Below are 17,848 nucleotides of genomic sequence, written 5' to 3' on the forward strand. Positions count from 1 at the left end.
CAAGTTATTTGAATTTTGAGATGGATTCGGCTATTAATAAAACATTTTATATTTGGACATGTTCACGTGGTCAGAGCTACAAGGAATTGGATAAAACAACTTCATTAGTCAAAGTACATTTTAGGCTCTGTTGCTGGTGGGTGGAGACCAGTCAGCGTATTTTAATTGATGGTATATCGTTGCATAATATAGGACGTTGAACAATCTCCCCTTTTGTAAGTAAACGAGATGTACATGATTAAGATGAGATGGTTGAGACTGATTATCTATAAAGACTAGAGTGATCTTCGTATGATCACCAGTTATGCTGATATTTTTGTTTATGAAATGTAACGTTAATGTTAGATAATTGATTATATGACTAAATGTGCAGTTGCAATTGTTATATGGTGTATACATAAACAACGATAAACTATAAAGAACCTAATTTTTGATTTAAAACCACTCAGAATTAAAAGCGCAAGTTTTTAGTTTTTTGATGGCACATGCTGTTTTTGTTCAACACTTAATTTGGAGAACAAACGAACGGAACTTCTAAAAACTGGGATTAAAAGTTAAGGGCTCCTCGTGCAGAAATTCTCAAATGACCAGCAGAGGAGTTCCGGCTACAATGAGATCACTTTAGATTTTGATAGAGTATTAAGACTCATCTATATAGCAGCTGTTTTTAACGACATTTAACGACTAAGTGAGAAACGTTGCTCATTTCACACGACAAATTATTGATTTGTACGTAGTGCTTTTTCAAATGCGCCTCTCTTGCCCGTGAAAAGGGAAAGAAACGTGTTTAGTAAGGCCGTGCCTTGGTGGTAAATCACTGAAAACTTTGGCTTTAAGTGCCTAGAATGTCATTCTCACCAGTGTAAATACCCATTCTATTAGCAGTAAACCCACCACAGCAACGCAGTATGCTGTGTGTGCTGGTATCTACAGGTCATTTCACACATGCTATAGTTTACAGGGTTCTGATGCGGGGATTGATGTAACAGTATTCCAAAATCTGTTAAATAAAAAATTATTTAGGTGGCTGTCTGTGGGAGGTTTTTCGGAAGATAATTTGCAACACAGCAAAATATTCTGGTTCTCTTGAATACAAGGTGTTAAGTGGAATGCAGCCACTACGTCCTGCACCCTCTATCCACAGATAAAATGTGTTAGTGACTTTTTAGTGTCCACTTTGGAAAAAAATGGACGCTGTTACACATAAGGAGTAAATCTTTGGATAATCGTAAAGGATTCAGAGACTTTTGAGCATGACCATGTTCACCTGTGATTCAGTGAAATGTATGATACTAAACTGTGTTGCTTGTTCAGGCACATATTCTTTGATGAGCCTGACCATAGGTTTTGACTAATATTTCCACTTGGCAGTGTTTAAATGTTCTACTTTATGTGCATTTCTTTCAGGTGATAAATCTCCTCCTAAACTTGAACCGTCTGATGCCTTACCACTTCCTTCAAACTCTGAGAGTAATTCAGAGCCGCCAACCCTCAAACCTATAGAACTCAACCCGGAGCAATGCAAGCTTTACAAGAGAGTCTCTTTTGATAACAAATTGAATAGCACTTCTGCTCAAAAGGAAATGGTTAATGGACATGCTTCGGAACATTTCCTGAAGACCAGTGATTTCGATGATTCTACAGTTTCTGAAGCAGTTGAGTCTTCAAGTGAAATAAACCGACGTTCATCCATTCTCTTTCGCAAATCAAAAACTGCTTGTCCACAAACATCTGCAAAGAACTTTGAAACCCAGCCAACTACTCCACAGCCTGGCACCAAAACAATCTTGTCTGTAGTCTTGCCAAGACTAGAAACACTTCTGCGGCCAAGAAAAAGATCTAAGAGTGCATGTGGAGACTCCGAGATGGAAGATGAGACCACTATCAAGCAGTTTGATAAAGGTATATATGCACATTATAGTTACACAGTATTTCAGTGTTGAAAAGTGGGAACGTAATTTACCTGCATGTTTGAACTACTGCCTCTAAAGAGGAAGGTTTTTTTTTTCATGTTTTTCTTGCTTTTCAAAGTCGAGGCTGCATGGTTACAGTTTCAGTTTCGTCAGTAAACCGAAAATGTTGTAATTTTTATAGTGTATTTGGTGCTTGACTTTACACACCCTGTATTACTCCAGCACTTGTCCTTGTTGCATCTGCCTCAGTGACATTACTAGCCATATAATAAACGTCTAGAGGCAAATGCTTACAGTTGTTGACAAAATAGTGTGTTTGGCTGAACATGTTTTTTGAAGACACCCGAGAGTCACTTCTGTAAAATGCAAATGTGTAAGACATTTGATTAATGAATCGGTGTGAAACGCTATTAATCCCACTTAACGTTTCTTATAGAAGCGCTTATGCGACATTTGTGAGCATGCTTCAGTGGCCCTTTTTCATGAAGGGAAACCGCCAAATTGATGAATATTTCTGATGTATCCTTTGTAGAACCGATTATTTTGAAATTGACGCAGATGAAGATAGACAGATGTGTTATTCCTCAGACTACTGCTCTTTTTCACAGAAGGTCTGTCCTGGCATTTAGCTACCTTGTCCCCTAGTTTTCATAAGTTTATAGTTGTCTAGATGTCAAGGGTTGGATGGCACGCTGGGAACTATCTCACTGGGGCATGGTACATGAGTATACTGCACATAATTTTAGACCGTATTCTGTAAATTATTGATAGTGTCTTCAGTCAATCAGTTGTTGCTATGGCATCTGCCAGAAACAGGTGAATTGCAGGCCTTTTTACTCCATTCATGTACATCACTGTAGGAAAGTACCCTTGTTGACATGTGTCCCTCACCCCCCCCCCCCCCAACACAGTTTTTGTCCTAGTACTGATGCATTTTGTCTGAAAGTGCAGTGGGTCCCTGCTAACCAGGCCATCAGTGACTGTGCTCATTTCCCTTAAAACAAAGTGAATGTCTATTTGTAACCCAGTTTGCAAGTCTTTTAGCACCTCTATGAGTCCCTAGTAAATGGTACCCCTGGTATCTAGGGCATGGGTACTAAAGAGGGTCTCTAAGGCTGCAGCATGTATTATGCCACCCTAAGGGGCCTATACTCAAACTCATGCAGACCGCCGCTGCAGAATGCATGAAGTGGTGCAAACCATTTTGAAAACACGACATTGCACACACCGTGTGTGCAGTGCCCATAAACACTGTATGTATTATATGTAGGTCACCTCTACAGCAGGCCTTGGAGCCCTAAGGCAGGGTGTAGTATATTACATGTGAGGGCATATCTGCATGAGCAGATGTACGCCTGTGATGTCTAGTTCCATTGTTATATATTGCAAGTGATCAGACAGTAATCTTAAGGACATGCGCAGGACACTGGCCGTTACGAGTTACCCAGCTACATGATGGCTGCATTGAAACTAATGGTGTTTGGTATGAAACACCTTGTCTTAATAAATCTGTACTAATGCCAGTATCAGATTTATTATGACATACAGCCAGAGAGCACCTTAGAGGTGCCCCCTTAAAGCTTACTTGTCTCTTAGTGTGCTGGGTGATGGGTATAGGCCAGCCTTCCACCACAGACGAGTTTCTGACCCCCTGCAGGAGAGAGCCCACACTTTCACTTTGGCTAGTGACTTAGCATATCAGAGCAATGGGCTTCAAAGTCCCTGCTGTCTTTGATATGCAACTCTAGCTTTCCTTAGTCCTTGGGAACACCACCCCATGCCATTAGCACCATTAGGCGCCAGGGCAGGTGGGAAATTAGTTGTTGAGGAGGCGTGTTAAACTTCTACGCTAGTCACACCATAAGGTGGGCTAACTGAAGTGGGCACTTAAGGAAGGGTTCAACCATCTTGTGTTTGGTGGTACTAGGAACTCTGGGTCAAGAATTTGCCCACTCGCTGCACAAAGTGGTCATATAGGGGGTGTAGTCCCCCTATGGGTAAGTAGCCCATTCTTTACACCCTTACACTCTAAATTCAGTATTTAGGGGACTCCCTGACACTACAATTTCAGATTCATCTGCTGGGAACCAAAGGAAGGACAAAGAAGAGCCAAAGTAGTGAGAACCGAGACCTTGCACCAAAATGGGCGCAGAACCCTGCCTGGCTGCTTGCACTGTGACAATCATGAAGACCAACTCGCCCAGAAGCTGAACAGCCTCCCCAAAACCCTTGGGGGACTGTTCTCACTTTCAACAACCAAAGTGGAGGAGCCATCAAGCAGCATTTCCCTAAGGGTGAAGGAGCCATCCCCTGCATCTGCAGGCACCATAGCACCAACCCGGTACCTCGTCTTTTTGGCCATCAGGCCCACCGAGGGAACAACACGAAGTCTCGAGAAGTTGACCTCTCCAGGAGCCTCTTAGCATCAATACGCTAGGTACCGGAGCAATTGCAACTACCAAGCCTTGTTGAATGCCCAGTCTGGACACTACTGACGCCCACCTGCCATCGGGGGTGTCAGGATCTATGAGGCCTTCGACTAGAGTGGAACTGCAGTGACCCACTGGACAAAATACCTCTACACCCAAGCTTCTCAGCTCGGGTTCACGGAAACCGAGTGTGTACCTGTGCTCCAGAGATCCTCAAGAGCGGAGCACCCCTATGGGTTATGCCGCACCTGGACCCAAGTCCCCCCTTGCAGCGTTTCTTTTTCAGGTACCCTGCCATTGACTTTGACATGTAGCGCTCAAGGCTTCCAATGTGACCAGAACCTCTGCACACGGACTTACCAGGGCAGGTAAACCCAAACTGCCGGTGGTTTCTAGAACCTCGACCCCTAAGCATCTTAAGTACCAACGGTCACCCTTAAGAACTGTTTGGAAACATACCTATGCAGTGAATGTTTCTCCCATAGACTAACATTAATGAGTTCAGGCTCATCCCTCATATCTGACAACTTGCTATTTTGACTGCTTTTCATGTAAAAATCAATAATACCTAAAGTACTTACCCAATATCGCTAATCTTTGTGTCGAAAATTATATAAAAATCTGTTATTTTTCTAAACTGGTCTCATATTTCTTTTTTAGTTTGTGTCTCATTTATTGACCGTGGGTACAACAAAGTCTCAACACTCCCCTCTGATAAGCCTAAGCAGCTTCACCACACCACCACAAATAGAGCACTTGGGATTATTAAAGTAAACCCTTGTAAACCAATAAGGCTCGCCTTGGCCTTTGTGCATGGTGTACCCCTACATTGGTACACTGCATGAAAAGCCAGCTTCCTACAATCACTTTGCCTGATCCAAACTGAATTCTTAAGCTAGGTGTTCAATGGCATGTGTGGATGTAGATGGACATGCTCTGCATACTCCTGCTATCTAGTGTTGGGTCCACAGTCCAAAGTTGTGCAAGCTGTATTTCTTTGATGAAGTCTTTTGAGTCACAAGGTCTAGTGACTCCTCCTCTCAGTGATAATGCGCATGGGCATCAACTCCATTATTGGATTATTTTCTCTCCACCATCAGGTTCGTACGTGTATGCCTAAGCTCCATGTTTCAAACCCATTTCGGTTTGGCCCTCTATCTTTTTTTATCCCGTTCATCTGTATTATTGCTGCCTGAAAACTCTGCAGGTTCGACTCCGTTTGACCGAAGCCCCTTTGGGGCCTAACTGCAACATTGTTACTAGTTTTCCCAAAACTACTCCATTGTTAATGGAACGCATGTCCTTTCATTTTTGTCCGTGTTGCCACACGAAAAACTTGCACACAGATCAACACTTGGCGTGCAATTTGTGCCTGTCTGCAGATCACAAGGATTCTGACTCCAATGCATGCAAGACCTTTAGATTGAAGAAAACACTTGGGACTTCAGAGCTTGTCGCCTCGAGATGTCTCACAGAGCCACCGATGACACTCCCGACATTGGATGGGCAGGGCCTGGTGCCAAAAGCACATGCGAAGCCGAAACCTTTAGCATTAACCTCTTTGGACTGAGATCAGTGTTTGGCATCATCTCAACCTTCAGTGCTGTCCCAGCAGTCGACTTCCACCACCTCAGCACCGACATTGGCTCACTCCTCGAAGTCTAATTCTTAGGATCCGAAAATCTCAGAGCTGAAAATTACAAAGACTAGCTTTCCCTCTGATTCACCTGTGGAGCCAGTTCTGCACAAGCTGCAGGAAAAACTGGACATTAAGCAGAAGAAAATTCGCATACAAGTCGGGACTGGATGCATACTTGCAAAATCTGCCTCTCCTCCACCACCTAAAAGGAAGCTAACTTTTGAGGAAGCATATAGGAGATGTCAAATCCTTCTAAGACAAAGACTGTGGACAAGGCCACCAGCTCTGCCCTTCTTCTGCATCCCTCCACACCTCCACCACTTTCACATCAACCATTGCCTTATTCTTTTCCACCACTGTCTCCACTTGAAGAGCTCTTAGACATGTCACCTGAGGAGTCGCCACACTCAGACACTGGTGAGTACGAGGTCGCAAGGAGACCATCCATGGGACAATTACCTGTGTGCTGAATGACTACAGTAGTTCTAAGTAGCCGTCCACCAGCAGGCATGTTTCTTACCCCCAGGGGTGAGAACCTATGCTCTCAGGCAGACAGAAACAAAGCCTGCTCTGGTTAACACCCTCCAAAAAGGATGACCTGTGAATCTGCATTCCAGGGCAGGGCTTTCAAAGGAGTCCACTGCCCTTTTTATTTCGTTCTGGCTTCTCTCTAAGGTGATGATGCTGACCCACTGCCCCAGCGCCCATTTGGCACCTGGACAGGTGGGAAAATTAGTAGTCAGAGAGGCGTGGCCGCCACTCAGGTCAGCCCCACCCTTAAGGTGAGCTGCCTGATATGAACGCAACTTTTTAAAATCTGCCATCTTGTAGATGGCAAGACTAGGAACTTTGGGACAGGGTATGCCCATTTCCCACAGGAAGTGGCCATATAGAGGTTGTAGTCGCCCCAGTGGTAAGTAGCCCATTGGCTACCACACTTCACTCACTAAAACTCCCCTAAATCTAGTATTTAGGGGAGCGCCTTCCACCAGGAAATGAGATCACTCTGACCTGAAGAAGGACACTCCAGAGACGCATAAGCATAATCTGAAGACCAGTGACAGACTCGACACTGACCCTATCAAACTGCCTGTTAACTTAGACAGTCATGCCAAAGTCATCTTGCCCTCCAGCTGCTGAAGAAGACTACCAGCCTTCACCCCAGCAAAAGGGAACTTGCGCGGAGTAGCAAAGCCTCTGGTCTGCCAAAACCACAGCCAGACAGCATCACTACACCGAGCCTCCCAGCCCGTATTGGATTGGGCCAACAATCCAGCATGATCCCCAGCCTCTCCAGAGACAAAGTCCATTGTGGGTTTCCCCAGTGTGACCTTCACTCTGACACCTGTAGTCTCTTTGTGCAGGCCCCCCTCAACTGCGACCGCCTCCATTGATGGCAGCCGCCATGGCCCACTGCACCTCTGCATCTGGACACCCCGAACTGAGGAGAAGAGGACCACTGGTGTTCTTGCGTCCCTCAGCCCTGGGAGACTTGAGCACACTTGCTGCTTCATCCGGACTGGTCTCCCTGTCCACGCCTGCAGTCTGTTTCCGTGGGGCCACTTCACTGTGAACGCCACCGATGATGAAAGCCTGACGTTCGAAAAACCTTTTCACCCAGACGCTCTGTACCAAGGAGGAAAGGACCACTGGTGTCCCTACGTCCCCATGCATCGCAAAACCTGAGCCCACTTGGTGGCTCACCCCAACTGGACATCCTGTCCTAATTTGCCTCCTCTTTTTAACTGGACCGATACCCATTTACTAACATTGAGCACCCAGCGCCGTACTACACCTCTACACCCGGATGCCCCAATGCCGCCCGGTATGACCTGCTGGTGTGGTTCTAACCCTTCCCCAATACTCACCTTAATACCAGGAGATTGGTCCTGTAAGTCACTATACTCTACCTGTTTGCCGTATTTGTTGTTCCTCCGCAGGATAACATTGCAGCTTTCAAGAATTGCTTTAAGTGTCGACTTTTCTACACTGTAAAGATTTCTCTTGCAAAACGTACTTATCTATTTGTATTGATTCTGGTGCTAAAACATATATAAAGATACTTGTTACTTTTGTAAGTTGGTATGCATCTCCTTGTTGAGTTGTGTGTCTCATTTATTGACTGTGTGTGTTAGCAAATGTCTCACACTCCTTTCTGATAAGCCTAAGGCTGCTCGACCACACTACCCCCTAAAAGAGCACCCACCCTGGCCACTAGTAATGGAACCTTGGACTCTGCACGGGGATCTCATTTTGATATACCATTAAAGAGCCAGCTTCCTACAGATCCCAATACTCTCAACCTAGCAATTTGGCTTATGAAGGCATAGAGTTTGGTTACCTTAACTTAGTACCAGAATGTATGAACTTTCTTAAGGAACCAGGTAGACCCACCACTAGGGCCTGTTTTGCAGCAAAATGGAAAAGTTTTGTTTGTTACTGCCACTCAAAACAAATTGACCCTTTTAAAGCCCCGGTGCAAAACATTGTATGCTACCTACTTCACTTACAAAAGGCAGAATTAGTGTACACTTCTGTGTGGTTACATCTCGCTGCAATTACTACCTACCTCCACAATAGACAGCACCTTTCTCTCTTCAACATTCCAGTCAGCAAAGCCTTCATTGAGGGACTCAAACAAAGTATATTCCACCAAGGTTTCCCCTGCACCTTCCTGGATCCTTAATATCGTACTTGCAAGGCTCATGAGTCCCCAATTTAAACCTGCACATTAATGCCATCTTCAGTTTCTTTCTTTGAAGGTGGCATTCTTAGTTGCCATCATTTCATTTAGGCGTGTTAGTGAGCTCCAGGCTTTAACCTTAGGAAAACCCTTCTTCCAGATATGTAGAGACAAATTGGTTCTGCGCACCAACCCTAAATTCCTACCTGTGGTAGTCAATTTCACCTCAACCAATCCATTGAATTGCCAGTTTTTTTTTTCCTCATCCAGATTCTGTTGCAGAAAGAGCTTTTTACTGATACATTAGACATTAGAAGAGCTCCTATGTTCTACATTGATAGAACTAAGGGCCAGATGTATCAACCACTTTTGCATTCGCATATGGTGCGAATCGCAAAATTCGGGCGTTTGCGAATGCAAAAATGCCTTTCAAGATGTATGAAAGGCATTCGCTGTGAAATTTTAAGGAATCACTAAAATAGCGATTCCTTAAAATTGTGACCCCATTTAGAGAATCGCAAATTGCGATTCTCTAAATAGGAAATCTCAAATAGGGAATTCCTATTTGCGATTTCCAAAGCACATGTATCAAGCATTTCCTAAATGTGAATTGGGCATTTAGGAAATGCAATTACCACCAAATCCAATTTGGTGGTAAGCATGTGCAATTTTTAAAAATGCATTATAAATGCATTTAAAAAAATGACATGTAGCGCACACATGGCCCCTAGGGCATGTATGTGCTTCACATGCTCGCAAATATTTTTTTTGGGGTGCATCAGAGGGGCCTTAGGCCCCCAGCACCCTGGGGTTTGCATTACCTAATTTGCGAATTCCTAACTGAATTCGCAAATTGGGAAATGCAAAACCATGAATGGAGTCGCATTCTCTAATTGCGATTCGGTATTGGTAATTGCAAATTTTAAGAAATTGCTATTACCGAATCACAAATTTCATACATCCCATTTTGCATTTCTTAAATAGCGATTTCTTAAAATTCGCTATTTAAGAAATACAAAATGGATCTTTGATATATCTGGCCCTATAACTTTTAGAAAGTCAAAGCAGCTTTTCTTCGCTTTGTTACCACCATACAAAGCAACCCTATATCCAAATCAGGCATAGCCCAATGGATAGTAGAATGCATTCAACCTTGTTAAGTCTAAAATACATTTACCTGTTCCTCCTAGAGCACATTCTACTAGCAGAAAAGGAGCAACCTCTGCCTTTTTAGGAAATATTCTCATTGCTGGTATGTGTAAGTCAGGCACATGAGCCACACCACACACCTTCACCAAACATTAATGTGTGGATGTTTTAGCACGCCAGCAAGCCAGTGTTGTACAGGCAGTGCTGCGTACCCTTTTCCAAACCACTGCAACATTCAAAGGTCAGCCACCCCTTCTGAGGAGGGCTGCTTTGTAGACTTTGCAGAGCATGTGTATTTACAGCCACACATACCATCAAACAGAATATGCTACTTACCCTGTAAGCATCTGATTGTGGAATGTAGTACTGTAGATTCAAATGTACCCGGCTTCCTCCCTGGAAACCTGTGGCCACTGCAGTTTTTAACATTTACACTTGCAGTTAGAATGGGCATGGCATTACCTACATTTACTTTAAACACCTTTCGCTACTGAATGTGGGAATACAATCTAACAATGCAGTCGATGCCCATGCGCATTATCACTGAGTGGAGGAGTCACTCATCCTTGTGACTTGAAAGTCTTCCTCAGGGGAAAAAAAAAACAACTTGGTCAAATCTGGCCTCAACACTAGATGGCAGGAATATGCAGCCCATGTGAATCTACAGCACTACATGCCACAAACAAATGCTTACAGGGTAAGTAACATATTCCTTCTTCTTTCAGGCCGATGGGCAAGTAAGTAAGTAAGCTACCCAGCTCCAAAACTGTAAGGGACTCCATATCTGTTGTTATTAGCCCATTAATTTGTGACTTCTGCATAGATTTCTAGTTCCATGTTCAAAGGACAGCATCACTGGAAACATTGCAGATTGCACAATTGTGGAAGCAAAAGTAACTTCATACTCTGGGCCTGATTTAGAGTTTGGCGGAGGGATTTACTCTCTTACAAACCTGACAGATATCCTATCTACCTTATTACAATTCCATTATAGCCTGTAGAATACGTTGGACAGGATATCTGTTACATTTGTGAAGGAATAACCCCTCCCCCAAATGGTAAATCAGGCCCTCTGTTGTTCATGTAAAATGTAAATGTATTCTCGGTTAGTGATCCCAAAATGAGATACTCCCTGGACAGGGGAGTTACCAAAAAAAAAAAAAAGTACTAGACTGTCCAATTTTGTGGAATGTAAATTTGACATATCAAAAAGAGAGACGTTTTAGTTAAAGAAAAACTTCATAGAAACTAATTTCTGTGGGGCACTTGTTGCAGCCACTTGTTTTCATTACTTTCTCACAGCCTTCTTTTCACAAGCTCAGCACTCTCCCAGTATGCCTTTTACATATACCAAGTTTAGTCCTATCTCTTTATTTGCTCACTGACACTTTGGCCAGCGGCCACAGTGAGCCCTATCATTTTTTTCTGTGCGATAGTTCTGGACTTGACGTTACCCTGTTTTTGAATGAGGCTTGAATTCAGAAAGTAAGCATAATCTAACCTTCTACTTACAGAGGTCAAGGTTGCTGAGATATATTCCATAGTGCATGTCATTAGAGAATTATTGATTGATTGTACGCTTGAAGTGAATACCCCAAGATTATAGAGCAGATTTACTGAGGAAAGTTCCATCCCGTTACTGAAGGAGTGAAGGGTAGGCTTAGGTATGTTATTTACCTGCCTTGAACTATCTCGATGAACCAAGCAGAGTAATCTAGAAGGAATCTATGATTGCCATATGAGCACAGATGTGAAACCAACTTGTCTTTTTTCATATTGCTATACATAATTGATTGCCTTTAGAACATGTGTGGTTAACTTTGTTCATTTAAAAATACAGTGTGTTATTTCTGCCAGACTGTGTTTTCTGCACTAACTAATTTGATTTTTACAGCTAATTATGTGTGTTCCTCAGTATGTGGAGCTTGAGGTTGAAGTCAGTATTTGGAGTTGCTGCACCAAGTATGATGCATTTTTTGTTATCTTGAAATCTTTGAAGCAAGGGACATTGTTGCCAACTGTGAAAGACTTGGAATATAGACTAGGATTTTTTGATAGTCTAAAAGAAAATATCTAACCCTTTTATAATCAAAATATTTATTCAAATGTAGCTATGACATTGCCTATTGAAACAAGCCAACAGTTTCAAACAGGTTCACCCAGGCTGATCCTAATCTCATCGCTTTACAACGATGTATAGCATTTAGGCTTTATGCCTACAAGAAATTGTAGGTACTGGCTGGAAATCGATTTCTGCTGATAACTATATTCCTACTAATTTAATTTTCTTCTTCACCTCCCCATCTACCACAACATCCAAAGTCACCTTTTCTCCTGGTTCTCTTTTGCTACATCTATAACATCATTATTACTTTTGGTAATGTTTCCGCTGTAGACTCTTTTTTTGCAACATCTTCACCAATCATAGGCTCTGGAAACATTTTAATGTCTCCCCGTGCTTTGTGCACACTTGTGTCCCATTCATAAGGTGATGCAGACAGGGTGTGACAGTATCAACTTCATCTGTTACCTTTTATCAACCAGGTTTTTTGCAGATATGCTAATATAATGCCATAGACCAGTAACAGTGACACAGTATTTGTTGCTTTAATGTTGACCAAAGCAGGTGAAAATGAGATGATTTAACTCAAAACAACCTTGAACATCCCTTTAGAAAGTAATTTTCTCTCAGAATGCTGAAGCAGCCAAAGAGTGCACAGGATGGCGATGGCCCAAATATACCCAGGCGACACTCCGGACATCTTCGGGAAAGAACACACATAGGAGCACCCCAAACAGGAGGAGGCAATCTCTATTCAAGATTTGTACTTCGACGTTCAGTCCGACAAGGAGGTACCGGCTGTGCAGTGAGTGACTACCACAACCCCCTCCTGTTCCCACTAAGACTTATCAAACAGCCCTTACTAAGGTCACGGACCACCACTGCCACCAGGCCATGGTTGGTCTCAGAAGGACATTTCGGCTGCCCCTTCCGTCTGCTTGGCACAGAAGAAAATGAAGACTACTGCTGCGGCTTCAGTAGCGGCCTCTTCAATTTTGGTCCGAATGATAACTACCAGTCCTTCTGCATTGAGTGTATCAGCTCTGAGCAAAAGCAAATCCGAATCAGGTTCGGCATTGAAAAAGGTCCAACGACCGAAATCTTTAGTACCGAAAAGTCAAGACACCACCCACTTGGAGCAATTGGATTCTAGTCCTCTACTACACTGTCTGCTATTGAACCGATGTTAGAGACCATGGACACTAAACAGCAGCGGTTATAATTACAATAAGGGGCAGGACGTATTGTGGCTACCCCCTCTTTTACTTTTAAGAGGAGGCTAATGTTCCAGGAGGCATTGGGCACATCACCTCCTTCTATAGTAGATACCACCGCCAGGAAGAGTGCTAATAGCTAGGCTACTGGGGACTTTCCTTCACCATAAAAGGAGAGCAAGGGGCACAGATAACTTCGGCCCAATGGGTCTTTTCCATTTTCCAACATGTTTATTGTCTGGAGCTTACTTCCACACCTCCAGACATTCTCCTTCACACACACACAGGTTATCTTGCGAACATCTTGCCCTCCCTAAAAGAAGTGCAGCCTTTACTCCACAAAGGGGCCATAGAGCCTGTCCCATTACAGTATCAATGAACAGAAGTATATTCCCTATACTTTCTCATACCCAAAAAGGACGGCTTATTCAGAATCATGCTAGATCTCAGACCTCTAAGCCAATACATTCTCTCAGAACGTTTTCACATAGTTACTCTTCAGGATGTTTTTTCACTCCTTCAACAGGGCAACTTCATGGCACCTCTAGACTTAAAGGACGCCTACTCCACATCCCTATTCATCCAGTACACCGCAAATGCCTAAGATTTGTGGTCACAGGAAAACATTATGAATTCAAAGTTCTCCCTTTTGAAATCACAGCCGCTCCCAGTATTTACCAAATGTCTAGCAGTTGTTGCAGCACATCTCAATACAGAAAACACATGTGGTCCCTTACCTGGACAACTAACTGGCTCATCAAAGCCAGTACACTACAGAAGTGTCAACCCCACACTCAAACTACATTAAAGCTTCTTCACAAATTAGGGTTCACAATCAGCTTTCTCAAATTCCACCTATAGCCTCTTCAAGTTTAACCGTGTACAGGAGCCATCCTCATTGCAGAGCTGAGGTTAGCATACCCCAGTCCAGCCCGCATTCACTGTTTCCAGCAACTTCTTCCTCAATTTTAGGAGAATCACACTTACACAGTCAGGACTGTCATGCTTCTCTTAGGGATGATGACATATTGTATTGCTGTTGTTCCTCATACCAGACTCCACATGCATACACTACAGCAATGTCTGTCTCTTAAGTGGCCTCAATCACAGGGTCACTTTCAGGATCTACTGTTAGACCACCAGACTTACCTCTCTCTTTAATGGTGGAACTCCTCTAACCTATCAAAAGGGAGGCCTTTTTGAGACCCTGTGCCTCAGCTCATTCTTACTACAGATGCATCCCTGACAGGTTGGGGTGCACATTTTCAGAACTTCACAGTCCAAGGCATCTGGGATCTCAGGCACCAATCTATGCACATCAATTATCTTGAACTTGAAGCAGTATTTCTAGCCCTGAGAGCTTTCATTCCTCACCTATCACACAAATTTCTCTTTGTCCAGACGGACAACATGACAGCAATGTATTATCCACAAAAACAGGGTGGGGGGCACGGTCAATCCAGTTATCACAACTTGCACAAACAATATGGAAGTGGGCTCATCACATTATCCTGCTGGCAGAGTGTCTCCCAGAAACGGCAGAGTTCACAGACTTCTTCAGCAGGATGCACCAACAATTCCACGAATAGGAACTCCACCCTCAAGTCCTTCAAAAATACTTCCAGTAGTGGAGGATTCAAATCGACCTTTTTGCTGCAATAGAAAACGCAAAATGTCCAAACTTCGCATCCAGGTACTCTCACCCTCTGTCCAAGGGCAATGCTCTATGGATGAACTGGTCAGGGATATTTGCCTATGTTTTTCCACCTCTCCCTTTCTGGTTCAGAAACTCAGACAGACATCTCTCACCATGATACTGGTAGCTCCTAACTGACACATCAGCCATGGTTCGCAACACTCCTGGACCTCTCACAGCCTCCAGATGAGAAGCTCTCAAACGGCTGGACCTTCTCACACAGAACCAAGGACAAATCATACATCCAGATCCCAAGTCACTTAACCTTGCAATATGGCTCCTGAAGTCTTAGGGTTTGGTTATCTCCAGTTCCTTTCTGAACGTATGGAGATTCTTAAGGAAGCTCGTAGACCAACAACTAGAGCATGTTTCTCATCGAAATAGAAATGCTTTGTTTTTTACTACCGATCCAAAAACACTGACCCCATTAAAGAATCTGTCCAATATATTGTTTGCTATTTGCTTCACTTGCAGAAGGCAATCTTAGCTTACACTTCAATCCGATTACATTTTCCAGCTTTAGCTGCTTATTTAAAAAACAAACAGCATACTTGTAAGGAAATGGCTCCCTGTTGCAATTACCCCCCACTTTTTGCCTGATACTGATGCTGACTTGACTGAAAAGTGTGCTGGGACCCTGCTAACCAGGCCCCAGCACCAGTGTTCTTTCACCTAAAATGCACCATTGTCTCCACAATTGGCACAACCCTCGCACCCAGGTAAGTCCCTTGTAACTGGTACCCCTGGTACCAAGGGCCCTGATGCCAGGGAAGATCTCTAAGGGCTGCAGCATGTATTATGCCACCCTAGGGACCCCTCACTCAGCACAGACACACTGCTTGCCAGCTTGTGTGTGCTGGTGGGGAGAAAATGACTAAGTCGACTAGGCACTCCCCTCAGAGTGCCATGCCAACCTCACACTGCCTGTGGCATAGGTAAGTCACCCCTCTAGCAGGCCTTACAGCCCTAAGGCAGGGTGCACTATACCACAGGTGAGGGCATAGGTGCATGAGCACTATGCCCCTACAGTGTCTAAGCAAAACCTTAGACATTGTAAGTGCCGGGTAACCATAAGAGTATATGGTCTGGGAGACTGTCAAAAACGAATTCCACAGCTCCATAATGGCTACACTGAATACTGGGAAGATTGGTATCAAACTTCTCAGAATAATAAACCCACACTGATGCCAGTGTTGGATTTATTAAAAAATGCACACAGAGGGCATCTTAGAGATGCCCCCTGTATTTTACCCAATTGTTCAGTGCAGGACTGACTGGTCTGTGCCAGCCTGCTGCTGAGAGACGAGTTTCTGACCCCATGTGGTGAGGGCCTTTGTGCTCTCTGAGGACAGAAACAAAAGCCTGCTCTGGGTGGAGGTGCTTCACACCTCCTCCCTGCAGGAACTGTAACACCAAGCAGTGAGCCTCAAAGTCTCAGGTTTCGTGTTACAATGACCCAGGGCACTCCAGCTAGTGGAGATGCCCGCCCCCTGGACGCAGCCCCCACTTTTGGCGGCAAGTCCAGAGGAGATAATGAGAAAAACAAGGAGGAGTCACCCACCAGTCAGGACAGCCCCTAAGGTGCCCTGAGCTGAGGTGACCCCTGCCTTTGGAAATCCTCCATCTTGGTTTTGGAGGATTCCCCCAATAGGAATAGGAATAGGGATGTGCCCCGCTCCCCTCACTGAGGAGGCACAAAGAGGGTGTAGCCACCCTCAAGGACAGTAGCCATTGGCTACTGCCCTACCAGACCTTAAGACACCCATAAATTTAGTATTTAGGGGCTCCCCAGAACCTAGGAAACTAGATTCCTGCAACCTAAGACGAAGAAGGACTGCTTACTTGAAGCCCTGCAGAGAAGACGGAGACACCAACTGCTTTGGCCCCAGCCCTACCGGCCTGTCTCTCCACTTCAAGAAAAACTGCAACAGCGACGCGTTCCCCAGGGTCCAGCGACCTCTGAAGCCTCAGAGGACTACCCTGCATCTAAAAGGACCAAGAGCTCCAGAGGACAACGGCTCTGCTCCAAAGAAGAAACAACTTTGCAACAAAGAGACAAACTTTAAAGGACTGCATGTTTCCCGCCGGAAGTGTGAGACTTTCCGCTCTGCACCCGACGCCCCCGACTCGACCTGCGGAGAACCAACGCTACAGGGAGGAATCCCCGGTGACTGCAACCATGTGAGTAGCCAGAGTTGACCCTCCTGACCCCCCCAGCGACGCCTGCAGAGGGAATCCAGAGGCTCCCCCTGACCGCGACTGCCTGCTTCTAAGAATCCGACGCCTGGTAAAGACACTGCACCCGCAGCCCCCAGGACCTGAAGGGTCTGACCTCCAGTGCAGAAGCGACCCCCAGGTGGCCCTCTCCCTGGCCCAGGTGGTGGCTACCCTGAGGAGACCCCCCCCTTGCCTGCCTGCTTCGCTGAAGAGACCCCCGGGCCTCCCATTGAACCCTATTGCAAACCCGACGCCTGTTTGCACTCTGCACCGGAGGGTGTACTTTTTCTACTGACTTGTGTCCCTCCCGGTGCCCTACAAAACCCCCCTGGTCTGCCCTCCGAAGACGCGGGTACTTACCTGCTGGTATACTGGAACCGGGGCACCCCCTTCTCCATTGAAGCCTATGCGTTTTGGGCACCACTTTGACCCCTGCACCTGACCGGCCCTGAGCTGCTGTTGTGGTAACTTTGGGGTTGCCCTGAACACCCAACGGTGGGCTACCTTGGACCCAACTTTGAACCCTGTAGGTGGTTTACTTACCTGCAAACTAACCAATACTTACCTCCCACAGGAACTGTTGCAATTTGCACTGTGTCTAGTTTTAAAATAGCTTATTGCCATTTTTGCCAGAACTGTACATGCTATTTTGCTGATTCAAAGTTCCTATGATACCTAAGTGAAGTACCTTTCATTTGAAGTATTGATTGCAAATTTTGAACCTGTGGTTCTTAAATAAACTAAGAAAATATATTTTTCTATATAAAAACCTATTGGCCTGAAATTGTCTTTGAGTGTGTGTTCTTCATTTATTGCCTGTGTGTGTACAACAGATGCTTAACACTA

The 17,848-nt window shown here is 44.6% G+C and overlaps 1 protein-coding gene across 4 annotated transcripts in view; it reads left to right on the top strand.

The window, feature by feature from the left end:
- The window catches only part of BRD1 (bromodomain containing 1), a 453,076-nt gene that overhangs the window by 205,215 nt on the left and 230,013 nt on the right, over positions 1 to 17,848 (top strand). For all 4 annotated transcript variants that reach the window (XM_069229712.1, XM_069229715.1, XM_069229714.1 and 1 more), the window contains exon 8: positions 1,408 to 1,902. In XM_069229712.1, coding sequence (XP_069085813.1) covers positions 1,408 to 1,902 — 495 coding nt within the window. The remainder of the gene's footprint in view (positions 1 to 1,407; positions 1,903 to 17,848) is intronic.

The sequence above is a fragment of the Pleurodeles waltl genome, chromosome 4_1 (assembly GCF_031143425.1).
Source record: "Pleurodeles waltl isolate 20211129_DDA chromosome 4_1, aPleWal1.hap1.20221129, whole genome shotgun sequence".
NCBI classification, from domain to species: Eukaryota; Metazoa; Chordata; class Amphibia; order Caudata; family Salamandridae; genus Pleurodeles; species Pleurodeles waltl.